The sequence below is a fragment of the Drosophila grimshawi genome, unplaced genomic scaffold (assembly GCF_018153295.1).
Source record: "Drosophila grimshawi isolate 15287-2541.00 unplaced genomic scaffold, ASM1815329v1 contig_1367, whole genome shotgun sequence".
In the NCBI taxonomy this organism is placed as follows: domain Eukaryota; kingdom Metazoa; phylum Arthropoda; class Insecta; order Diptera; family Drosophilidae; genus Drosophila; species Drosophila grimshawi.
Window position 1 is genome coordinate 12,114,522 of NW_025062889.1, and position 27,032 is coordinate 12,141,553.

Sequence of the window (27,032 nt, forward strand, 5' to 3'; positions counted from 1 at the left end):
CATACCACATATTTTAAACCCTAATTCCATCTGTGCGTGCAATATTTACCACTTGAAATACTCTGTGTGCAAATTAAATATGCACGCACTTCACCTTCCTTATTTGCAAAAGCATTTCACAATTCAAAAATGTGTAATTGTCAATAATACTCGGAAATTAGTGAAACAATGAGAGAGAAATCATACACATACTTTATAACTATGTGGTTTGCTTTTAGTTTGTATGCCATGTTTATCAAGCATTTAATGTGGGTGCTTGGAGATCTTTGGGGTTTGGGTTTGTCATTAAAGCAACTGCAGAACATGATTCAGCCCTAATGGAACTCATTTGCTGTTTGTAATTTGCGTAAACCATATAATATTTTACAATTAAGCATAATTGCATAAGAGCGGATTAGGTTATGTGTTTCGGCCCTGATTGGCATTTACTGTACGGCCATTAGGCCAAATGTCAAATTTTCAAATCTCAATTGCTTTCCATTAATTGGTCACGCATTTAATTTCTACACGTTGGCCGCAAATTTCTGCAAACAACTTGATAGCTTTCCATTCTGGCCGTCCTAAGAGAACATATTCTTACATAAGTAAATATGCGTATGGAATTTATTGTGCAACTATTGCAAAGCTAATACGTCCTCAGCAGGTCTATTACAATTAAAACTACAGTTTACTTATGCAATTATTATTATTTATTCAATAAACACGATGTTGAACTTGAATAACTTTATCAACATTTCCTTGACACCATCGAGTTTCAATTATTGTGTTAAGCAGCTTAAGCGAAAGCTTGAATTTAGTTTTTCTTTCATATTTACCGACAAACACTTGATGGAAGTTAAGTACATAAATTAATTATTACTATTAAAATAGGAGCTAAATATATTACAGTAAGCATTAATTACTATATATTTTTGTGAAAAGTAATTTTCAAGTAATTCAATATGTGGATATATTTATGAGTAGAAAAAAACTTGACTTTGAACATATGCTGATCTTTTACTTTTTTTTTTATAATTAATATATGTTTTTTTCTTGATAATTTGATAAATGTATAGGTAAATGTGTAGCGTTAAATTCTATTTAAATCAATTTAATAAATATGCAAGTGAATACAGCATTGTCAGCATAAGTTATACTTTAAATTGGTATGCACTAAAGAGCAGATGCAGCTGATGTTGACACTATTGTCAAATGTCAATATATTTGTTCGCATAATACACAGCAATTTGCAGTCGGACAGCAGACATTTTGAAGCTCTCTGGCATCCAGCTGCGTCAAACATCTACATTCCAATTGCGGTTATATGCAATGTTGTAGCTCGATCTTTGGCCTAAGCCCGGCCAGACGAACCAGCGCATTATTAACTGAAGCTAACATACACAGCTAAGCAAGCACACACAAGCAAACAGAAACACACAGCCAGCTGGTGCGTGAGCACAATTGTTCCTATGCCATGGTTATGGCCATCGGTTATGGCCCAGCGGGGACTTGGCCAAACAGCATGGCGCATCTTCGTGGCATTTTTGTCACGTTCGCACGTGACTGCTTACTGAATTTGCCAAATACTTTTCAGTTGCCAGTTTCTAGTTTCTGTTCTGCAGTTTGCAGTTTGCAGTTCGCATAGTGCGACGTAAAACCAACGACCACAGTACACAGAGACAAGACTGACTGACTGTTTCTTGTTGTTCTTTTTCTGTTTGTTGTTTGCATTTGCATTTGTAGCAAATCCGTTCAGAACTAAGCTTGTATACCCTTGCATGAAATGTGTAACTTATTAGGGGTGCTCTTTTTGATCACATGCAGTACGTAAATGTTTAGTAAAAAAATATGAAATGGCCTTATTCATGTCTATCAATGCTAGGCAGTGCATCAGTTCGCTGAAACAATATAAAGACCTGTCAGTTTGCTTTCGGCAGTATATAGATACGTATGTTCATCGCTTTAATGCTACCATAGAAACAATCGGAAAAGTGGATTTATTGTGGAAACAACTTTATGGTTTTAAGAGGTATTTTTTCAAAACTCAATAACTGACCGTAAAATTCACTGAAATTTCACCGTGTGAGTTTCTATGTGCTTAAGCTAAGTAGCCTTTTCTGTTTAGTCTAGGGCTTAGCAGCTAAAACAAAATTTTAAACAATATCTTATGTTAAGTGCATGGGCAGAAAAATGTTTTAAAAATAGCTTTTATACCCAATACCTAATCCATCAATGGGTCGAAACTAAACCACATCACCTTCTGGAAGCTATAAAAGTTATCGAATAAAAATGTTGATTCTGATTGGAGTTTTGTATTGTTAATCTGATGGCATGCAAGGGTATTTGATCATGTGTAGCTGGAAAATTTCTGTTTTTTCCATCTCTTGTTTATTTTGGATTTTGCATTCCCTAGGAGCAGTTGTAATTGAATTTTTCACAACGAGTAGTTGCTGTTGTTGCTGCTGCTGCTGCTGCGGCTGTTACAATGGCTTGATGTGGTTCTTCACAGTGGATTTATAAGCACTGCGCATTGTCAAGTCAGTGAGGTGCAAGTAAAGCGCAGAAGGCAGCTAAAATAAACAGAGCCACAAACATTTTGCGCCAAGGCAACAACAAATCACATTTTCTGCAATACATGCGGCGGCATATAATACATATGTGTGTGTGCGTGTGTGTGATTATTACCGCTGCGGAATGCGCCAAACTTTGCATAAGCCAGCAGCGAAGCATAAGCCAGCTGCTTCTATGTGTGTGTATGCACTTCGGGACACTTTAATCAAAAGTTTTGTCTCTGTTTGTTGGATTGTCAGCTAACAGCAATCAATTCTTATGTGTGTGCGCTTTTACGTTTCCGTGTGTGTAGCCTGGCTGTAATTAAGCTTTGTGCTCAAATAATTCAGTTAAAATATAATCTATATAATCCTAATTGAAATACCAAACTGTATTTAATTTAGCTACTAAAAATCAAATGCACAATGAATTCCTCATTTGAATAATTTGCTATTATTTAAATTGTCACATATTTCAAACACTACGCGGTTTTTTTAAGGTTAATTATTTTACAATATATATAGATATATATATATATCTATATATATGTATATTATTCCCTTAGAAACACATCCTGTAGCAACATGAATTTGATTTTATCTCATTACTTCGTGCAACAACATTACCTAAATAAAATTCTCTAATTAAAGAACACAACCAAAAAACATGAATAGAACATTTAAGTTTCTTTGTCGAAGAGTAAATACTCTTTTCTTAATTCGATTGCTAGTAGATTACTAGTCCAATATATATGTATATATATTAAAACAGTAATAAGAATGTGTTCAAATTATATTTATATACTAAATAATAATCTAATTCAATTCAAGTTTCGAAGGATTTTTAATTTGCGTATGTACATGTCTGTCGCGTCTCCGACAGCTAAAAGAAATAATTTTTTTTTTATATATACGTTAAATGAATTAATGCCTAATGGACCCATTACGCTGGAAAATAATTTTACTCTCGGTAAGGGCATTTACACAATATATACTTCGTATATGCCATGTTACATTTCCGCTTTGCTTCTGTTACTTTTCCTGCCTTAATTTATTGGTCGCTGTTAACTGAATTTGCGGTTTGAATTTAAAACGGGACACGAAACAATTGACACAAATAATTTCTGTGTTTCGAATTTGTTACAATGGCCCGCAAGTTACTTAGTTCAACAGTAAATTGAAAAGTTTTAATTAAATGCTTAAAATATATCAATTAGTCGTGCGCTGAATACACGAACACTATATGCTTGTCCTTATATATGTGTATATATGTGTGTCACGCTCTGGTCCGAACCGAAGTGGACCACATAGCCCCCATTGCTGCTCCTTGGCCCTGCAGCATTTGGTTAGAATTTAGCAACAAATTTGATAATTTTGGTTTCAAGCGAAATGAACATTCGCCAGTTTTTGGCCCGGAAACACTTGACGGCTGCTGCCAAGTTTTTGAGCTCGTAATGAACGCAAAAGTTTAGCCGAAGAAGTTTTGCGCGGAACAAAATTGCTTTGGTGTTTTCATTGCAAATATTGTTAAAGCCGAAATGTTTGCATTTGACACTTGGCGGTAATTTTGTGTAAATGCGACAACTGGCCTCTGGCCATGATCTGGCCCAAAAACAACAGCAATAGCAACGGTAACAGAAACAATCTTGGAGACGAGGATACATTTAGTTGAGACACGCCCACGGTTACGCCCACTCACACGTAAACAAAATGGCCGCCAGAGCGTTTAACTTTGTGACTGTCATAATTTTTATTGGACGTTAACATTAACAGGCAACAGTCAAGTCAGTGAACAATGGCAACAGCTTTGGCTGTCTTGTCTGTTTTTGGTCCTGGCCTAAAGTGTCAGTGTAAAATCAGATAAGTGCGTGGCATGAAACTTGCAACTAGCGACTATTCGCCATTTATTTAACAATAAAGCGTCACCGAGCTGCGTTCTTAACAATCATTAATGTTGCTCCAACCCTCCAAATTGGCGACTCCAAGCAGGGAAGGAAACTAGCAGCTGGAAACTCTGGCTACCGTGGCAACACTTCGACAACGGGCCACTAACTACGCTCGTGGAGGCGCTCATAAAAAGGCATTAAGACTAAAGTAAAGTGCCTATTTAAGTTGAGTCATAAAATTGGCTTTCTATCTGGCAAATGGCAGCCACTGTCCCAAGTCAGAGGCGCCACGTCTTAGACGATGAAAAGGACGAAAAAGTTGATTGTGGGCGCAATATCCTCCAATAGGCGCAAACACAGCAACGAACCGATGTTTTGTAATTTTATTTATTTTATTTCAATGCGTGTCTAAGTGCTCAACTTTGGGCATTGCACAATATGGCAAATGCGACGAAAATAAGGGAAAATGGGCAACTGCTGTTCGCAGTTCACAGCTCAAGCATATTTTCAACTTGCTTTCAACAATTTTGCATAGTTCAAATTTCTTAGAAATGTCTGTGAAAATATTTACACAGTCCTGAGTGGACCGATGGGAAAGCCAACAAACTTGTGCAAGCTTCAAGTTTAGGTAATTAGCATCACACTTGAAGCATTGAAGAATTTAATTAGTCCCATGTAAATGCATTGAGTTACAATTCTTGTACACGTGTGTGGAAGTTGAAAAAACTTTATTAATTCTTAGCATCAAAAATATTAAATCATTAGAGTTCAGTTTCCCGAACTTTCATATTATATTTCTCGGTGTTTGCCTCAAAAAAATTAATTTAGTTTACAAGTATTTCTTATTCTTATGTAAATTAAACTTTAAATGAAAAAAATGTGTATTATATTTGATAAAATAAATTTTATTAGTTTACGCCATATTATCCCAAAATTAGTATGTTCTTAACTTAAACAAACTTATCAAATTATTTATTTTTGCTTTTGGCAATTCATCACTCAATTTCTATTTTTGGAACTTGCTGCTGTTCGAAATAAGTATAAAATTATGATTTTTATGCCACTTCATCAAATGAGGCATCAACATTCGCTTTTTGTCAATAAATGACGCCTTTGCGATGTGCTTCGCTTGATGAGGCGACATTGTCAGCGTCTGCTTACATATTCACAGATACGCTTTCATATACATACATATTATATGAATACACAAATAAATAAGTAAGCGCCAGAAGAAGCAACTTGACTATGTTATACTCTTGAATGTATAAATATTATATATACATTCAAGATATACATGTATATCCAAATATATTGGTACTCAGGCAAGAGATTAAACTATTGAATGGACTGGACAATCTGACGCGTTAAGCTAAAAGCTCTTTTTGTCAAAAAGTTGAAGAACGCATCACTAAATCTATCTCGAAATCTGCATGTTATTATATCTGCCTTTAATTTAAAAAAAGATAAATTATTCTATTTAGCTTTTAGTAGCTTACAAGTTGCTACAACCAGACTCAGATATACCAAATCCAATTTGAAATTTATAGCTATTAAATGGCTAATATAAATAGGTAGTACGTCACATATCCTTCCAATTTCATGGCAACGCACTGAGGAGGAATAAACACTGGGGAGGAATAAATATATGAAAGTAAGCGCAACATTAATAAATTATGCAAAGCAAAATAAATAAGGTACAAGACTTTTTTATATCTGTAAAGCCGTTACGCTGTGCAAGTATGTCTGCGATGTGTTTGTGTGTGAAATCAAACGGAAAAGTCAGCAAAAGAGGAAAATATAAAAGAGCATAAGTTAAGTGCGTCATGTGGCACAGGACATGAGTGACTCTTTGTGAATCTTTGTGTGTGAGCTTGTGAATCAGACCAGCCTGTGCCAGTTGTGCCTTTGTTTGATTCTGTGGGTGAGCCGTGTGCCTAATGAAGATTTATACTTAGAATAGTCTAAATATAAATATACACACACAAACCAAAACACACATTAGAGACATATTTTGAATTGCGATCGGATTTTGGGTAAATTGCAAGCACGTGCAAATTAGAATACGATTACACGAATACCGACTGAATACGCTGAGCGAATGCTTGACTAAGCACTTTGAATAGTCGACCTAGGGAGTCAAAAAGGGCAACGACGGCAACGACTTCAATAAATGTTTAGTATCTGCCCATCCAAATGCTAGTCGAGGGAAGTAGGAAGGGAAAACTCTAGACGAAATCCGGCCAGTCCTTCAGTACATAAAATTAAATTGTCAACTTCCGTAATGCGACGCATAAACACAGAAACTGAGCGCTAACAGCGCCAGATGCAGACGCAGGCGCAGACGTTAATAGAGGAGGGGAGGCGCAGAGGTGCAGACGGAGAGTGGGACAAAATGGGGACGTATTTGGCAACGTTGACCAAAGTGGCCGGGCATCAAAGTGAAAATATTATTAGAAGTAAAATAAAGCAAAAACAAAAAATAATAAAATATACAATAACAAGCGAAGAGAGCCCAACAACTGCAAAGAAAAATTTTTTTTTTTTGGCCAGTCCACTTAATTCCAGCCCAACTCCAGACACACTTGCGACACAGGCGACTCGGCGTCGCGTCGCAGTCGATATAAACTGCTGCGCCGGATGTGGCAAATTTGGTGGCTCTTCTTTTGGGATTCGGACGCAATCAAAGTCAAACTTTTTTGCCTAGACATTTCGAATCACATTCGTGTATACCCTTACCTAAGAATAATCGTTAAAAAGAAACCATTATTTCAGTACCTTGATGAGTAGGGTATCAAAAGTTCGCTGCAACTAGCTATATAATATTAATGCCCCTTTTAATCGTTTTTTTTCTTTTTTAATTTCAAATGGAATTTTTCTTAATAAAGTTGCATCAAGTAGCTCAGTTGTTAATCTCGACTAGTAATGGAAAAAAAAAATATTTTTATACACTGTCCTTTTAATAGGGCATCCAGAGCTTGGAATGCCATAATGTATACAATCGAGAGTCCTTTTATAATAGCTTTGTCCAGTTTGAAGTGTTTTCTGCTTAGTGGATGGCTTTGGCAAACATAGCTTAAGTATATAAGGTAGTTAGATTTTAATGGAAAACATCGAGAGTCATTTAATATAGCTACGCTTGATTCGATTTCATTTAATATTAATAAAGATGTTTTGACAAAAAGTTCCTTCAAGTTTTAAGGGAATAACAGAATGGAGAAGTTCATTTATGTTGATTTTTTTGATTAAATATTTATTTGGGGATTTATTCGCATAAATTTAAAAAAAAATGTAATAAAAAATCATATATGAAAACTTCAGTTTTTTTTTTAAAGAGAATGTTGATTCGAAACAGCAGCTGAGATTTGTAGGGTATCTCGCCCTGTTCAAAAGCATCGTTGATACCTTTGCTTGACGTCACCTATTTAAGCTCAATTTATTTGCGACCCAAAGAAAAGCTAAAGAAATGCCATTGATCGATTCCTATTTTGATGCCCATTTCCCAGTTTTCCACTTGCCATTTCCACAATTTTCTAAACGTTGAGATTGGGTAAATCTGGCCCTGGCTTTTATGTTGTTGCTGCTTAACATTTTCATGTGAACTGTCACATTTTGTATTGGGGCAGGCAGGCAGGCAGGCAGGCAGGCAGGCAGGCAGGCAGGGGGCAAGGAACATTATCGGACTGACTGTGTGGGCTGTTATCCGTTTTATGCCGTTGACATTTCCCAAACAGCAAATGGCTTTGGCATGACTCGGATGTCCGACCGTCTGAGCATTGTGAATTTTTTAAATTTTTAGTTGATTTGCTGTCAACGATAAAACCAAACGCACCAAATGAACAAAATGAAATTGCGGTTTTGATTTTGAGTAATTTTTTCTTTCGGGAAATTATTGCGGTTTGACATCAAGGAACTTGTATATCTGCTGCGCTGACCTTGCAATTAAGATTGAGTTTATTGATTTTAAACTATACTTTGGATGACTGTTGGCAACCGCAGGTGAAATTCAGTCGAGGTGTTGTGTGTCATGCTGCGCAGTGGGATCTCTTCACCGACCGCAATTGTTTGGCTGGAATCACAGATTGAAGAATTTCGACCACAAATTTTTAGTTGGGTTAGAAACTTGGATAGAAGCATCAGCTTGTAAAATTGTTTGTATAGAAATAAAACACGCTCGATTAAATTTTTGTGGCTAATAAAATTGATAAATCGAAATGCGGTTTGTTAAAAATGTTATACAATTCCCGCTTGATTGGCATTTCAATCTAAACGGGCAGTATCGGTTGCGCTTAGGGCTGGCACCTGACTACGGATATAGCAGCTTGCAACTTGCAACTGGCAGCAGCAAACGTTGCAGCTGTATTGAAAACTTTTTGCAGTGCCACCACTGCGTATATGTTAGTTAAGTTAGTTGCCTTTGAAAAGTTTTGCACATGCAATAACTGCAGCATGTCACGTTTTGTTTTCTTTGTAGTTGTTGTGCTCCTTATTTATTAGTATCTTTCATTTTTCAGCAATAGAGAAAAGAGAACTGCACTTTCTACTAATTCCACCTATAAAGAGTATTTTTGGCCAGCCAACAAGCATGTGAAATAATTGAGCTGTTGTGCTTTCGTGACTGGATAACATTTTGCTTGCAGCTCATCACAAAGGGCAAGAGACGGGCTCATGAGGACAAACTAATTGCACCCGTTTCCGTTGCAGTAATCAATTTACCATATGCGCAACTTCATTGCATGAACATTTAAAGTTTCAAAAATGTATGTGTGTGAGTGTGTATATGTATGTGTGTGTGTGTGATATAGTGTGCCACATATTTGCCTAGTCGCTTGTGGTCAGTGTACAAAGCATACCTAGTTCTAGTCAATTACTCAGAAAGCGAAATCCATCTGCAAGTGAGCCTGTGGCGCCTTCTGAATCACATATCAAAACAAACATTTCCATCGAGCAAATATTCGCAATTCTCTGTTTGAGTTTCGCAGCTGGATTTTAATGGATAGGTGAAGGGAGGGGGTGAGTAGTGCTATACGCAAATACAATAGCTGGCAGGTGATTTAATTTCAATTGAGTTCAGATTGAAGAATATTAGTTTGCTAAGATTAAAATCAATATTTAGATATAAGATACATCAATTTAGCCATAGTACTTATTGTAATTAACTAAATGGCTGTCTGTCCGAAATTTATTGATTTGTCCATTGGCCTCCATTATGAATTATGATAATTAAGCCACAAAATGCTTAATGAAGGCCTGTCACAATATACCAAAAATATATTTATATATTTATTCGGCTCAACGCACACATAAAACAATTTTCGATCATAAATCTGTTGATTCGACAGATCCAACAAATCATTTCCAAGTACTCTGTCTTGTCTGTATATATAAGTATAAGCGACGACTGCGGGGCATCATAACTTTACCTCCCATCTTGACCTTGTGGCATGCAGTGAAAAGTGGGAGTAGCAATAATAATGCTGGCAAGTTTGGCATTAACTAAGTTAAGCAACAAAGTTTTCCACTTTTGACTTTTTAACTGCAATGCCCACAATTGCAACCGTCCCTCAAAGAACACATCCATAAAGTTACAGCATTGAAATTGAATTCAATTTTTAAATACGTCGCAATTGCTAGAGTCAAAGCCTTCACATACACACTTTGGTCCGCGTACAAGGATTTTTGTGTTTGACATCGCATTATAGAAAAATCAAAGACGACTTTAATGTGATGTTGCTACACCCTGTACTCAAAAATGAAATATAGAAATGTTATTAGTTCTATGCAGCTTAATTAATAAATCGATATCTGCGAGCTTAGACAAGCAACAAACGAGAAAGTTTGGTTTTAGTAAAAATAGTACAACTTAAATTATTATAAGCTTATTCAGTCATAGAGTATTTAAGAGTCGAGTTCTTCTTACTAAGTTATTAATATGAATTTTTTCGCGGCATGCGGACAAATCTGCGACCAAGGCAGGAAATATTCAATCTATGCGGCTGGTGCGTGTATGGAAAACAAAAATGTTGCCGTGCACATACACACACACACACACACAAGCACACATACACACGTAGGTACACACACACCGTTGTCAGTTACCTCATTGTTAAAGCAAAGTCAAGTGAATAAATGCAAATGAACGGGGATGGTGCCAGTTCGCGCAGCGCAGGAACTGCCATTTGCTATTGGGTTGCGGCTTGCGTGTTTGTCTTGTCCCCCTCACCAGCCACCCCATCAACCAGCTCGACCTCAGGCAAGCAAGACAATACATGCTTGCCTACAGTATCTAATGGCAAAATTTGTTGTCGCAGTCTTAGTCGCAATGGCAGTCTCTCAAAATCTTTGCAGTGTTTGCTGTCATCATCATATTCTTCTTCGGGCGCTGTCTCCTCTTGTCTTTTCGCTTTGGTAAGTTATATTTTCTTTTTTCGACGAGCCACTTCAGCTCCCCGTCCATCCACCCTCACCTTCACCCTCTGTGGCACGGACTCTTTTTGGCTTTTGTTGACAGTATCATTAGGCAATGCTGTAGCCGTTGCTGTTGCTGTTGCTATTGCTGCTGATGCTGGTGATGCTGATGCTGATGGTGGTGCTGTGTTAACCGTTATCATTTGTTGCCCTTGAGTTGCGCCAGAGTCTTTTGTGAGCGCAACTGAAATCGCGTAAATTTCTTTCGCACCCCACCTCCAAAAGATTAAAGGCAACAAATAACAAGTAAGTTTGGCAAAAGAAATTCGTTTGTTCTTCTTCTATTTCTTATGGTTGTTTAATTTTATCTTCCACTTCCTCTATGTTTTTATACTCTGCGTACAATTCAAATGTAAGTGCAGAAAGAGACATTTCCGATAAGATATATATATATATATATATGTATACATTCTCGCAGATCTGTCCATAAGAAAGATAAAGTTTGTGCAAAATATCGCCTTTTTGTGCGATTTTAATCGTATCCAATAAAGCCTACAGACTTTGTAATGAGATTTGTAAATTTTGTCCTAAAAACAGAAAGTTTACTCTGAGCTTCCACAAAAACTCTCACTCTCGTCCTTTGATTTATCTGCACCTATCTCTTGCTCCGCTCTCTAAGCGCAGTTAATGGTCTTCATTATCGGATTATTAAGGCACTTAAGGCATAGCTATAAGGTATTTTACAGCCCAGCATTCTCGATTAAAGCAGTCATACCTTTTTTGCTTAGCTGGCAGCCGTCTAAATTTATTGGATTGTATATATATGTTGTACAGTAGATTTATAATTTGTGGTTTTATTTTTATTTGGTGAAATTTAAGCATTCAACCATAAATTACACTTGTTAGCCACTTGCCACTTTTTCCTTTTCACTCTCTACTTGCCACTTTCACTGGAGGCACACACAGAGGAAGCGTTTGCATACTTCTAGGCGCCAGAGAGAGAGAGAGAAAGACTTTCAATATGTTCTTGGCTCATTATCAAAGCCGCAGCCGCCGTTTGAATTGCGTCACTCGCCTTTGCCACTTTGTCAGACAGCCAGTTGGTTGTTCGGTTTGTCGTTTGGTCACTCAGTCAGGCAGTCAAACAACACCCCTTTCTAGCCGCCGGCGTCTTTGCCAATAATTTCGGCAGCAATTTTCGTAAATTAGCTTGTAGCACACTCCGCGTTTCGTTACTGTGCCGCCTCCGCACCCCTCCAAACTGTCAACTACTTCAGCAGTAATCCAAATTGTTACGCAAGCTCTTGTACGCATCTACACACACACACACACAAACACACACACACATTCACGCACACCCAACAAACACATTCAAATATTTGAACCGCCCCAGGCGACTACCCTGAACTGAATTTGCTTTTTAGTTGAAAGTTCTCTGTGTGTGGGTGTATGTGTGGCTCTCTGTGTGTGTTTGTGTGTGGGTGTATGTGCGTTTCTGTGTGTGTTTGTGTGTGTGTGTGTGTGTGGGTGTATGTGCGTTTCTGTGTGTGTGTGTGTGTGTGTTGCGGAGGTGTCGTATGGAAACTGCCAAGTTTTGGGTGGGGGACTGTTGAATTTACTGCGCTTTAAACTTTAATTTATGTAGAGCGCAGAAATGTGCAGCCAAATGGGCTAAAGTTAAAGCGCGCAGGCAGCGAAAGTGTAAATTATCAACGGTAATTAAGTAAATACCATGTATGTGTCCCTGTTTTGTATCTATGTTTATGTATATATGTGTGTGTGTTTGCATGTTTTAGCCATTAGCTGGGGGCTTCGCGTTGCCTATAAATTTCACATTTAATTTTCAAAGCAAGCTTATAAACCGCAAAGCCAAATACGCTGTCCCAGATCAAGCAATTTCATGGCACTAAATTAAACAATAATAATTAAATACATTTAGTATGAGATGCCACAATTATTTGATTAACCCAAAAGCTGCCAGGATAGCTTAAATTGTTTGAAAATATATTCAAATTAATTGAATTAATAAATATAGAATATAAATATATTATGAACACATACAATAGAATAAAAAAATAATATAGTGTTTGAAATAATAATATTTATAATTTTTATAAGTGGACATAGTCCGATCATTGGTATTTAAATTAATTTGCCGATAGACTCTATATTAACGGTACTTATTTATGTACAATCCACAAATAATAAATATTAATAATAATAACATAATTTAAGCATGAAATGGCACAATTATTCAATTAGCTTAAAAGCTTCAGATTGTTTAGAAAATGTGTGATTAAATATTCAAATGAATTTAATAAATAAATAGGAAAATATACATTATTATTAAAAAAATATATATGACCTAATTTGGTAATTCACATAGAAAATGTAATTAGTCAGCTCATTAATATTTAAACTAAGTTGATAATTGGCTGTATGTTAACGGTGATTATTTATTTATTAATAATCAACAAATAACAGCAATTAATATGGGCAGCATTTTTTAAGATTTTTAATTTATTTCTATTTTGATTTTTAATATTGAAATATATGCAATGTGAATTCGTTGATATTACAACAAGTTGCATGTTCAAGTCTTAAATGAGAAGAGCGAAATATGTTTAAAAAAAAGAATTCGTTTCGCTTATTTGATTCTGTAAGATCAAGGGGATATACATATGCTAGTGATGTCTGTGTGCAATATTTACTGCGATTGTAGCCTTGATAACTAAGCGTGTCTGTCCAAAGCGCAGCTTGAACACCACTCATCAGTTATGGCTATTCAAAAGCGTTCCGAGAAAATTAATTACCGCTTCATGGTGTAAAAATGGCCGTTGCTGCCACCGCGTTCGCTAATGCTTCAAAAGTCATGTCTAACTTTTGTACGCTGCCAACAACTAAAAAGTTTCTAATTACGACCGTGAAACCGACTGGCGGTTTTTTGTATTCACTTATCTGGTAGCTGGTGGGCAGTGGGCGACGGGTATCTGGTTGGCCGGGTGTCGCTTATTGCTTGGTGTTTAAGTTTTTAATATAAGCGGGCCTGTGTGTGATGCCGCAGCCGTAGATGTAGCTGACAGAATGGAAGCCATGTAAATTGTAATTACACTTAAAACCATAATCCGGCTTTATGCGCAAAACGCGAGCTCCTTTTGATATGGGGCGTTTCCGTTTCGATTCGTTTCGTTTCGGCGCATTAAGGAACTGCTAAGCAGGGAGCTTTTGGCCAAAACAGCCCGCCAAAACAGTCGTGAGTAACAGTGAGTTACAGTTACTTAACGCTTAATCCTCAGGTAGGCGGCCAAAAAAATGTAAGCACTTTTTGAATTAAAGCAACGGAGGCATGCATTGAAATAAGTTTAGCCAACTGAACATGTGGCAAAAGTTTTGCACAATAACAACAAAGAATAAAGTAATTAAGGATTACCGAATGTTAAAAATGTTTCAGATGAAAGCCACAAAAAAAATGCTGTATAACAATAATATATATGAATCATTTTACATTGATATGGAAAGTGAATTTGTTTAAAGTAATTTTCAGAAAAATAATCTATGGACATACACCAGACTAGATCATTAAATTAGGTTATTGCACACATTTACTGGTTCCGGAAGTGCTTTATTCAATACATTACACATCCAGTAATAAAGTTTGATTACCCTCTAGCAAGTTTATTAGCCAATCTGTATTTTTTTGTTGTAAGTGAAGTGAACTAAGTGAAGTCTTCAAGTCAAGATAATCTGCAAACAGAGTTCACATTGAGTGTAAAACATGGCATCGTCGGCATCGAACGGCTGGAAGATAGAGTATAGAGCATATGTCTTTGCCGCGGCTGTAAGTTGCAACATTATTTCATCTAAAAAATGTGTAGCAGCATGCAATACTTTATTCTGATGACTTCAGCTGGTGCTGGATGCTGGATGCTGGAGCGGCTGGATTCTGGAGTGGATATAGCGGCTGCTGTTGCTGCTGCTAAAAGAATACGACGCCATTTGGCATTTAGCTTTGCATTTTGGCGTCAATGTGCTCGTTGGCATTTAAAACGCAGACAGTTTGCTCCAGTTGCTACTGAGTGCAATTACTTAGAAACTCACACACACACACACACACACACGAACACACGCACACACAAAAAACAAACCCAAAAATATATTTGTGTGCCTGTGTGCGTTGGCAAACAGAAAGAAAAAAAAAAGTTGGCAAAAGAAAAAGGGGCAAAACCAGAAAGTTTTCACTTGAAATTCAAGCAATTGCTTTTGAAAAGTTTCAATTTCTGCGTGCTGCGAGTTGCGAGCTGCCAGTCTTCCAGCTCGACTTTCCCCGTTTCGAGTTGTGAGCTGCCGAGACAAATGATAGGCAAATTCTCTGCTTCGTCTTGTATTTTTTTTCTACGCTGACAAGTTCCGTAATGAAATTGTGTCAGCGGGATTTTGTTTCGGATATTCTTGTTTTATTTATTTATTTCGTTTTTATTTTGGTGAGTCGTCTGTCTTTTTAAGAAAACAGAACGTCAAGAGTGACATGAAACACACAAATAAAATCAAGCGCCCCGAATTCAGTCCAATTAACGGCGTAAATAAAGTGCGCACAAAAACCCAACCTCTAGACAATCGGACTAATAATTAAAGGGTATGCTGGAAAAGGGTTTCGGGTGGTGTTGATGTTGTTTTGGGGAAACAGCTGCAACAACCACTTGTCAAAGTTGTCCGCAAAGCAGCTCGTTAGCAGACATCTCGTCTAACTATGCACGTCATCAGCAGCATTATCATTGTCATCATCACACCATAACGATGATGAGGCTCAAAGTTGAAACCGAAGAATAGAAGAAACAAAAATCGAAAAATACTAAACGAAAGAAAAAGTAAAAGTTGGTAAATCATAAGAATCATTTGCATATAGGCTAAGCAGTCAAAGTTGAAGTGCCTGTCAGAGCCCAGGTAACTTGACTCTTTTTTTTGGATTTGCATGACTTGCGGAATAATAAAATAAAAAAATAATCGGAAACCCACCCAATTCAAGTTGTATTTTGTGTTCGCTTCTAACTCCTTACTGAAGCCACATAAATTACTTAAACACGCCCAGATTAATATAAGAATTATAAATGCAACACCAAGTAGTAACTTGTATATTTACCACGAACAAAAATCAACGGCAATCAGTTTGACAGTTTTGCAGTGCGACCAGAGGAATACCAAACAATACCTTTAAAATATTTAAGCAAACAATATTACTCCAGATATCTTTCCTTATTTTTTTTTTAAGGATTTACTCAGCATGTCGATTATACAGTAATACAGATTATACAGTTTGATTATTAAGTAGACATTATATGAGCTGCAATCTGTGACATATGCGGTCACTTTGGGAGACGCAAATAAATTGATGCCGAAGGAATATATGTGTATTATATTTTGAATGTTCTTCGTTTCCCGTATTGCATACAGTTTCCCTACTTTTTTACTAAGCCTGTTCGATACCCTTTTATCGCATCTGCAAATCTCAATCCGTGCTCGCGTTCACAGCACGTCGTAACCGTGTTGCCAGAAGGTGACGCCAGCCCTTGAATTATGTCGAATTTACGGGCATTCAGCGACCCCAGACTCACATGCAATGGTGTCGAAAGTGCAGGCTCAGCACCGAGGCAGCACATGTAAGTCTATCTAAGTGTGTGTGTGTGTGTAAGTGTGTGTGGATGTATGCGTGAGCGTGTGCGACCATTAGTTTTTGTGCTGATTATTATGGCTGCCACTGCCGCAGCAGCGCCCACGTGTCGTTGCATTTGTAACAGGTAAACTTTATGGCTGTGTTGGCGAGCTACAACTGGTTCCGTGTATTGCGTGTGTGTGAGTAATATTAAATTATTCTTGCCAGCGCGCTATTACATTGGGTGTGCGTGTGTGTGGGTTAACGGGTGTAAGCCCTTCTTGTAGACCTTGACCCATGCGGAGGCTGCTAGCTGCCTGGCTGCTGACAGGCTGACTTGAGTTTATTTAAAATTATTACGCTTGAAATGAAGAAATATTGAAGTACGGCTACGGGCTACGTGCAGACCCTTGTTGCAACATCCTTATGGTTTATCCTATTAAGGAAATGCGCTTTACAAATTTCTTTTTGCTTCTTTCGTTCGCATCAATTAAGGCATCAATTCAAGCCCAATTGAAATGCGCAGCTCATATTACGTATACGCCCCAGGGGGTAAACTTGGAATTGTGGCAATTAAGCAATCGAGCAAGATCAATTTACACACCCATTTACTGTAAATTCATCCGAAAAGTGGCCAACTAGTCTCTGCGTACTGGATACATCTAAAAACGATGTTGATAGCTGATGCATTTTTTTTTGCAATTTTTTAGCAAGGCGGTTTGTTGACCGCTTGTACAAAAGCAAAAAGATAGACCAACAACATTTTTAGGTATCTGAATTGCATTCAGACTGTCTATATGGCATTCAGACTGTTGACCTGGCTACATTTCTGAAGCCATCAAGTGCTTGGCAAAACGTCTGCGGCTCGACAAATTTACACTGCCTTACCCATTTTGGCAAGACGTATCTGAATCGTGAGTAAACGTGCTTATACATTCAGCATATTTTCTTAGAATTTCCATCTCATTGTTAAACATAGAATAAATAATCGCCTGAAGCATTTTTTATTTTTTATTATAGAATTTTCGTTTTCAATTATTAAAAATTGCACTGGTGAACGTCGATTTTTTCACCCACCCAAACAACATAATTTAATCATAATATTTTTCTTAGTGAACGATATGAAATAAAAATATGTAAATACACATTTTTCCCGTATATTTTCAGCTGGTCATTCTTTTGTAGTTGGACACCTTGTTTTTGTCATGGACTCGATTGAAAACATAAGTAAAATGTACTCTAACATAAATTAAAGTAGCTAAAAATATAACACAGAAGTGTAAATTATGATAGTATGAATTTTAAAACACCCAATGGGTTCGAGTGCTGCAATATAATACAAAATTTGCATTTGTCGCAACAAGCATATGCTCTACAAATACAAATCAAAAGTTGTTCTAATAATACAAATAAAACATGTAGCAGCCAATCGCCAGGGTATTTGGGCTGTGTATTATAATGCCTGATATCTGATATCATATTTTCTATGTTTTTAAACATGTATTTTTTACGTCTGAATTATGCAAATGTTTATGTTCATCGAGCTGCAGATTCGAGCTGAATAAAATGCATTTGTGTGTGTTTGCGTGTAAGGCCAACGGCAAACCACGCTGCATTTCTAGATGTCCTTCGAAAGCCTCGACTCCTGACATGCATAAATATTGATATGCGAGCCGTGTGCCGGGGCTAAATATAAATGTGCTCCGAATATAAAGGCAAAATAAAAATGAAGAAAAAAAAAATGCAAGCACAGCAGAATTGTATTTTATGAACTAAGCCCATGTTCGCTTTGTTGTTTCGTCATTTTTATTTTTTTTCTTCTCAGAATTTCATATTACAACATTGACAGTGACAGTTGAAGTGTGCGAGCGTGTTTGTTTGTGTGTGTAACCCAAAAAGCAAGCAACATAGAAGTTGGCATAACACATGCAACAATGGATGTGCTAGATGTGCCAGAAGTGCACAGCTCCAGGGCCAGCAACTGGGTCGCTTTATTTGATGATTTCACAGACCGTTTTGTGGCCCAAAGGGGGCGTGGTCTGTGGGCTGCTGTTGCACGCACAGCAACGGCTGTATATGGCTTCTGTAGATGCGCTAGCTTCACAATCTGTTCTAGTTGTTAAGGCTCAGCAGACACATACATATACAACCCACATGCACATGTGTGTATTTGTGCTCTTTGATCGGTTTTTCCTTCACCACTTTGCTTTCATTTGTTTCAATGATTTGGCAACAAACATTCGCAAAGCGACGGCACCTTGGGGCTATAGTCCATGCTCCCTTCTCCTCCTTCCCAGCTTGCCTCTAGTCACAAGAGCTGGGGCAATTTCTGGCTTTGTTGATTGCTTGACAAATTGCCAACAGCAGCAGACGACAGTGGGATAGAGGCACCGACAGGGGCACGGCACCGTTTGCCCTGCAGACAAGTGTTCACACTTGTATTCGATTGTTGGTGCTCTGTCAGACATTGACAAGTGATGCACGATTTCCGCGCTATCGCTGACCTGTCAGTAAGAGCGACATTGCCAATAAAATATTACATATTTACGGTATATTTACGGTATGCCCATATTGCCATTTATCCGGAGTCAGCATAACAAAAAGGTGTTGCCTTTCAATAAATAATATAAGCAAAAATGCATTTTCCAACATCTGTTTTTTATTATGTACGCTTTGCGTCACTTTAAATGGTTTATATTTTTTTGGGTCGTAAAATCGAAAAATATTCTCACTTAAAATTATAGCTATGAATCGTAGATTTAGTCACTACCAATAGAAACCATTGACATTTTGGATGAACACTCACGCAAATTAATGACAACTAGAAAGTATAAAATTAGTGGCAATTTTTGCTCTTGGACAAATGCTTTCTGAGACGTCTCGCCAAAGTTCACACTGCAACTGCAGTTGACGAAAGTTGTTGGTCTCCATGCATAAACCAGCTGCGATTGACCCATATCCTTAGGTAAGAGAACTGTATATTCTTACCATTATAATTTTGCAATTCAATGGGGATAAAAAAGGAGAAGTCTAACACTTGCATAAACGACTTGCATCGATAATAAAACATGAGTTATGTATATGTTATCTATATATGTAGTAGGAAAGAAATGTAGAATGTCAAAGTGTTTTGTGCCGTTAATCAAATTTAAAGTAACCATTAAATATATATCAGAATATATGTACTACATATGTAGAATGTCAAAGTTGAAAACTATTTTCCCATTTTACACATTATTGCTGCTATACGAATATGAAAATGTACTGAAAATTCAATATTCAAGTATTTTTAATAATTTAATGATTGCGTTTGGTCGAATCCTTGAAATATATGCATGATATTTTTTGTGTGGCTGCCTGTTTTGCTGCTCGACATTTGACAACTTTTCGAATATTCCTCAGAAGTTTTATTATGCGTACGTGTTTGCTGCCCAAAGATAATCGAGAGAACATAATGGAAATTTCAAATGTCATAATTGTTTTGAATGCGAAATGAATGGATTTTTACTTTAGTTCTTCCTCGCTTTTCCCGGTTTATATTTGTGTTTTGCTACTCTTTCCATTTATTATTGAGCAATCAGCTTAGGGCTGTGGACTTGAGTGTAAGTGTGTTATATTTACCACAAGTGCTGCATGCCGCAATATATGCTATAAAAATAAGTGCCGACTTTTTTTGCACACTGCCAAGTACACGCCCGTGCTTGATGCGATATAATCCAATTGATGCCGGCATTTTGCTATCGCTGATGTTGTTGTTGTTGCTGTTTAAGTTGCTGTTGTTGTTGTTGTTGTTTTTGTTGTTGTTGTTGCTACTCTCCTTTATGTTTTGTATACACTTCACTTTTAATTGTTTTCAATATGTAAATCAATCTATCAACGTGTAATTTAATTCTTTTGTCACTGTCATTTCAATTGAATTCTCTCACACTCACACACTCTCACACTCACACACACACACACACACTTATTGCTCTTATATCTATGAGTTAAATTAACTTTTGAATTTCTCAATTTAATTAAATCGTTAACTATTTGTCTACAATTTGATTGAGTTGTTTTTGAGCAATTTGTCGTTTTAATTAATTGATATTATAGAACAAAAAATGGCCAACTTTAATGCAAAGCAGCTTTTTGCACAAATTTTGTGCGTTAGGCTTTCACTTTTCGATTTGGAGCACTTGATTTGGAAATGTTAATTTGACCTTTGCTTGCCACACGTGTTGCCCGAGGCAATTGCCTCCAATTGTGGACTTTTAATTTTCATCTGATTCACTCATAAATATTTTATGTGGGATGCGTTAGGCCAAGGGGCACAATGTTTCCGTTTAAATGTGAATTGTAAAAATTGCGCATTGCGTATACGTCCCGTTAATACAGTTCGCACTTATTTAAGTTTGTTGTTGGTTGGTTTGAGTTGACAACAATAAAGGACAACAAGAGGAAACACGATTCGTTGCACGGTGGAGAGAACGCAACGCGTTGCCGCTGTGGTCAGAAATTAACTGACTGCATGCGCCGTCAAAGGATGTGGCAAGCGGCAGCCAGGCAGAGGCAAGCAGGCAAGCAGGCAGCCTGGCAGCGTATAACCGATAAAAGGCGTCGCTGCTGGCGTCGCAGCCACTAGCTGCGCCACTTGTACAGCTCGCTCGTGCGACTTCTCGTTGTTGTCGATGTCGATGTCGTTTTCGTTGTCGTTGTTGCTGTTGTTGTTGCTGCTTTTGTTGTGCCTGTCGTTGGTGACGCTTGCAAACTTCGGAGCGCAGCTGCTTCTGCATGCTCGGACGACGCTAGTCTGTTTACTTTACGCTTTCGCAAGCGACTGGCAATGGCGACTTGCTTTGGCGAGGATACGGACACGACACCAACAGCGCCACAACGGCAGAGGCAGCAGCACAAGCAGCACAAGCAGCAGCAGCAGAAGCGGCAAATACCATAATGACTAGCTAAAGTCTGCGTCTGCACAGGCAGCAACGTTGACGTCAACGTCTGCGTCGACAGCAGTATCAGCCACAAAGTCTCTCTCTCTCTATTTCTCTCTTCCTCTCTCTCTGTTTCTCTCTCTTTCCCTCGGCGCTTGTTTGTTGTTGTCTCTCGATTTATGGCAGCTTCACATCGTTGCGCACAAACTGCGTGAAATTGGTCCATGGAAGAAAAGTTTGACAAACATCTGATGGAGCAAGCGCTTATTTGGCGGCATATCGCATATGGATTACAATACTTATAATCACGGCAGATACATTTTAGACCGAAAAACATGACTATCAACCAAATTAATTTAATTCATTTGTTTTAATCGTATCTATTGTGCTTGCTCATAATTTATAAAATTATTTGACCAATAACTGCTTCAGAATTGTATATTTTTTTGTATATAACATAATCATAAATATGGTTTTAATTTTTTCTATTCTCTTAAGCCCTCTGAGCACTTATACCTAATCAAATAAGTAGTTTCTATTTTATTAATAATCAAATATATTTATTATTGGCGAGTAGCTTAAATTGTTCATTGATTTGAGCAACTACTTGTGAGATATTTTGAGTTCATTTAATTGATACTGCGCTTGATGACAATAAAAACAGCTGTTACACTTTTATAGCAAACATTTTGAAACGCACACACAACTCTCATTTAAGCCTATTCTCTCAGTCACTCTCTCGCATATATTCTCTCTAAATCTCTTTGCAGCTCTCACGCTTCTGCGCTGTTCAAGTCGCCATAAATTTGACTTAGGTCTTCTCTGATTTCCGGTTTCGAGTCTTTTCTCTCTCTGTTTGGAGCTGTTCGTGGCTTTTCGTGTTTTGGATTTCTGCAAACAAAACCCAAAAACCGCTTTAATTTGGGTTATTGTGCTGAAATTAGTAAAGGGCCAAGTTTGTTTAAGTCCCATCGTCTAACTGCACCTTGAATCAGGCTTCTTCTCTTCATTGTGTCCAACATGCATAGTCTGAAACATAAGCCGAATGGCTAAATACTTAGCATACTTTTTAGGGACTGCCAGTTTTTGGCCTGCAGCTACATTTTGGCTAACAAATTGACACAGTTCCGACGCCATGTGCTACTTAAAATATTAAAAAGCATTTTTGCGTGAGCAGAAGCTGCAACTGACATGCCAAAAAAGGAAAGTTTTGCCAGCTTTATAAATCTGCTTGAGGCTGATCTATCATTTATTAGCTATTGCGCGAAAACCTAAAAGCAGCAGATTAATTTCGTCAAAAGTAATTTTTTTCTCTCTTTTTTTGGGCATTACCAAATAAATGGGCCACAATTTCAAGCTGAAGGCACATAAAAAGCAAACATTCTGGCCAACTCTTACTTTTATATACTCACACAAATAATGTCTATCAGTGTGCGTATGTGTGTGTGCTTTCATTATCTAAAAACAAGAAAATCACAGACAATCAGTTAGCGACTGCGTGGGGAAATAAACTCGTCAAGAGTTTGTGTTTTAACGGCGCACACAGCCAAAGAGCAGCACAAAAGTTACATTCCTAAACAAGTGGATAGCTAAGGGGTGATGGGATGAGGAGGGGTAATGGTCGGGTCTTGTAGTCATTGTGCGAGCAAAAAGTTTGTCGGCTGAGTTCAGCTTGATGCCGACGTTTGCCAGTTTTGCCGCTTCCGTCGTCTTGCGAGTTTGCAGTCAATGGCTACGTCATTATTTTCATTTATTGGCACAATCAGTCAACATTTTATATCCGGAATGTAATTAGGTGAACACACAAACACACCGGAAATACGCAGACAGTCTGCATGAGACACACACTCACACGCAAAGTCAGTGCAACTTGGGGGTCACAAGACATATTCGCATTTTCGCAAACTATTTTTTACAAACACATGCTAATGTCTGTTATGACATATCATCCACACTCACACATACACGCCACATGCAAAAGCTACAACTGCAACTGACAACGGTCGGGAAGGGGGAAGTGGGAAGGGCTGCGGAGTGGCTGCGGGTACTTCAGTCCGGCACTCAGGTCTGTTTATTTGTCTGGCCAACTGGCCCGCCCACTCTGGACTATGTGTTATTTTTGATACACTTGCACGTCAGTTATAACAACTTTGGCGTAAAGTTTGCCACATGCCAAAAATTATGCGTATCCGATAACAAAGTAGTCGCCGAATTCAAACGTCAACGTGCTCAAACTTTTTGAGACCATTATTTTCCGAAAATAAATCTTCATAAAATACATGGGTTGTTCACGTTTCTGCTGTGACTTAAAGAGATTTGATTAATTGCAGAGTGCCAAGCAAAATGTATATGGCTAAAATGCATATTTCGGTACTTACTAATAACATACGTATTTTAATTAAAATTTCACCAAGTGTATTTTTGCTTCGGTGATGGGTAAATAATTGTTGTATTTGTTTGCTTGTTGCTGTTACTGTGCAGCTGAAGATTGTTGTTAGCATAAGTTGTATATATTTACAGGAGGTCAAGCATTTGCTTTTGCTTTCGCTTAATTGCTCTTGGCGTGGAAGAGAAACTCAGAGAATCGATAGAATTAACATTGGAGGTAAATACAAAGAGAGAAAAATGCAATTTTATTATTGTGGCATTTATTTACGACTTGCTTGCGCAATGTGAGAGGAAAATTGTAATGGAAAAAATACGATAAAAGGTAATAATGCAGCTGTAATAGCAAATTGTGATATGCCTTATTACACATACGCCACGTGGCAACTGTTATACGCCTGAGTACCGTTTTTGTACGCTGTTGCAAACAAGACGAACAAAAGCACTTGATAAAAGCATTGGCAGCTCAGGGCAGGAGCTGTTTAAATTGAAAACAAATACACACTGTACAAATGCCAATGTGAAAGCAAACAACAAACTTCTTAACAAGGAAAACAGGTGGGTAAATAGATGTAAGAAGCAGGAAAGGGGAAGGGAATAGGAAAAGTGGCAAATAAAAATGGGAGTGCAAATGAGACGAAACAAGCTGCAACCGGCTGGCAATCGAGAGAATTTCATAAAGTGCCACCTTTAGCTGCATGCCAAAAATTGGCATTGAAAATAAAACGAATGCGGTGAGTGAAATATTCGCTTGTGAAAAGATGAATTGTTTGGCAGTCTCTTGTACCTTAGACCTCGTTCAACAGGGCTCTAACTACGACTACCACTTACTATTGATACTGAGAGGGTGGTGAGCTGGGGAGGGGTGTGGAGTGTGGTGAACAAGGGCGGCCAGGCAGTCAGCCAGCGAATTGAAGCGCTTCAGATTGAATTTCGAGAGCAGAAAATTTTTCAATCGACTCACTAATAAGGGCAATAAATATTCCATTCCATTCGATTTTCGTACTTGTTTGGTAATAAGTTTTGCAGCTAGCTTCAATAATTCTCAGCATTCCAAAAATTTCGGAAATATTTTCGAAGGTGGAATTTTGTCTAAGAATGCATATCAAGTCAACAAAACTAAAAATTGAAAATGTATCTTGATTGATGATTAGATGATGATATTTTATCTGTGAACTATTGGTTATATATTCAGCTATATAAGGTATATATTATGTGAATTAGTGCAGTTAATGGTGGATATTTAAGATTATATTTGTATTTTGAGCCTTTTGCTTATGGACATAGTCAGTTCATTTATTTGAGCACGCTTGAGACTACTGACGGCGAAAATTTCATTACATTTCATTGCATTTCACGTTAAATTCAATTCAACGTGCTGGTATTTTCTCACTTTTTCCTCTTACCAAAGAGAAAACAGGAAAATAAAAAGGAAAACTTTGCACTATTTTCTGGTAAACATTTCTTGTGCTTTTCACTTTTGCCTCTTCTTTTATTATTGCCGTTGCCAGGGCTGTTGTGAGCCCGCAGTAAATAAAAGCAGCAGCAGCATCCAGCCAGCCAGCCAGCAAAAGCAAAGAATAAAGAAATTTTTGCAAAACGTTTTCCACCCAAAATGGAAATGTGTCACACAATGTCGTTGTCGCTGTCGTTGTCGTTGTTGCTGTTGTTGTGGATGTCGCTGTCGCTTGTCCCATATAATTCCCAGTTACAACTGCCAAGACCCATACTACCAGCTCCCTTTGGAAAATGTGTTAAACGCATAAATGAGCTACAGTCAAGTGAATTGCAGGGGTATGGCTTCTAAATTGCTGACGTTGACGAACTGGCCATAGTTTAACTTCATTTAGAGCCAGAGCAAAACTCTGCGTATTATTTATAGACAATCCACATTCTCAAATGCTGCCCCGCTTTAGATGACCAGCTGGAAAATAGCGCTGAACAGCGCTTTTCCACAAACTCATTTTCATTTTTCAGCCGCTGTCAAAGTTTGGCTATCTGCAAGTGCTTGTAGATATGTGTGTGCCACTTAGCCAAATTGAATATGGAAATTGATTTTTATTGTAACTCTTGTCGATTATTTATAATGAAAGGGGGGTCGTGGTCTGACTTAAAACATTGAAATTAGATTCCTTTGAGCTCTGCATCGATTTACCATTTCTTATTCTTCATTATTTTTCTGTTTGCTATTTGCCTGAGGAATCTAGCTAAGTAGATAGTCAAGTTCTTGAGCGCAAAAAGTTTAGTGAAATCTTAAGCTTCAAACTTATGTAATAAGATGCCAAATCAGAAAGCAAAAGATTAAACTCCAATAAAGCTGAAAACCAACTCACCCCAAAAAAAAGAAAAAAAAAAAAAGGAAAAGGGCTATCAGCATAGATGAGCTATGCTGGTTAACAAAATTTGAATACCCTTTCAGTAATATTACAATCTGCTGATTACTGAATTTCCAAAAACCGATCAACTTTAAACGTATAACAATATTTTATTGCTAGACTTTAAACGTAATGCCTGACAAAATTGGAACAATAAATAAAAACTGCTTAAGCATAACTTGGACTTTGGACTTTTAATATTAAATTTAAAAACTGAATTCCAAATTTTCCAAGAAAATAATAACAACAAAACGAAGCGTGGAAGTGCCAAGTGTCGCTATTTAATAACAAAATAAATATGTACAACAAAAAGTCGTTAAGATACTCAACTTTTATCGAATTAATTTTATGCTTAACCAACTCATGTGAAATTGGGATTATATCTGATTCCCTTAATGCGTTCCATAATCCGTAACAAATTTTAGTTACCCTAATAAAGAACAACTCTGTCTAAGACCCATTCTGCTGTGTGGCCTTAAATTAGGTCTAAAAGTAGCGATTGCCGCAAAGGAAGACACTTAATGGGTTTAATTTTGCGCTCACAAAAAAAATAAAATAAATGAAAAATGTGATGCTCCAGATCCGAGTGCTGCCGGGCACCAAAAGACCATCTTACACAATGCACTGTGAAAATTACTTTGTTGAGTTATGTCTTCCTCAAAGGGCGCTGAAGTACTGCATTGATTTCGTATCCATTGCGTTCTTTTCATTCAACTCGTTGGGCAAGTCGTTAATTAATTTTACACACAATATCATTCGCCTGTTTTCTGTCTCTTTGAGGTGGCATCAGCATGGAAATGAGACTGTCGGCCAATTATCGGTCATAATGCTGTGATTTAATTTAAAATGCTGCCATCGCTAACAGCCACATACTTTCAGACACGTAT

At 37.5% G+C, this 27,032-nt stretch overlaps 1 protein-coding gene across 1 annotated transcript in view; it reads right to left on the reverse strand.

Moving 5' to 3' along the window:
* The window catches only part of LOC6559933, a 38,250-nt gene extending 18,000 nt beyond the window's left edge, over positions 1-20,250 (reverse strand). Inside the window, exon 1 of the mRNA XM_001986534.2 lies at positions 20,088-20,250. Coding sequence (XP_001986570.2) covers positions 20,088-20,199 — 112 coding nt within the window. The 5' untranslated portion in view covers positions 20,200-20,250. The remainder of the gene's footprint in view (positions 1-20,087) is intronic.
* Between the last annotated feature and the right edge of the window lie 6,782 nt (positions 20,251-27,032).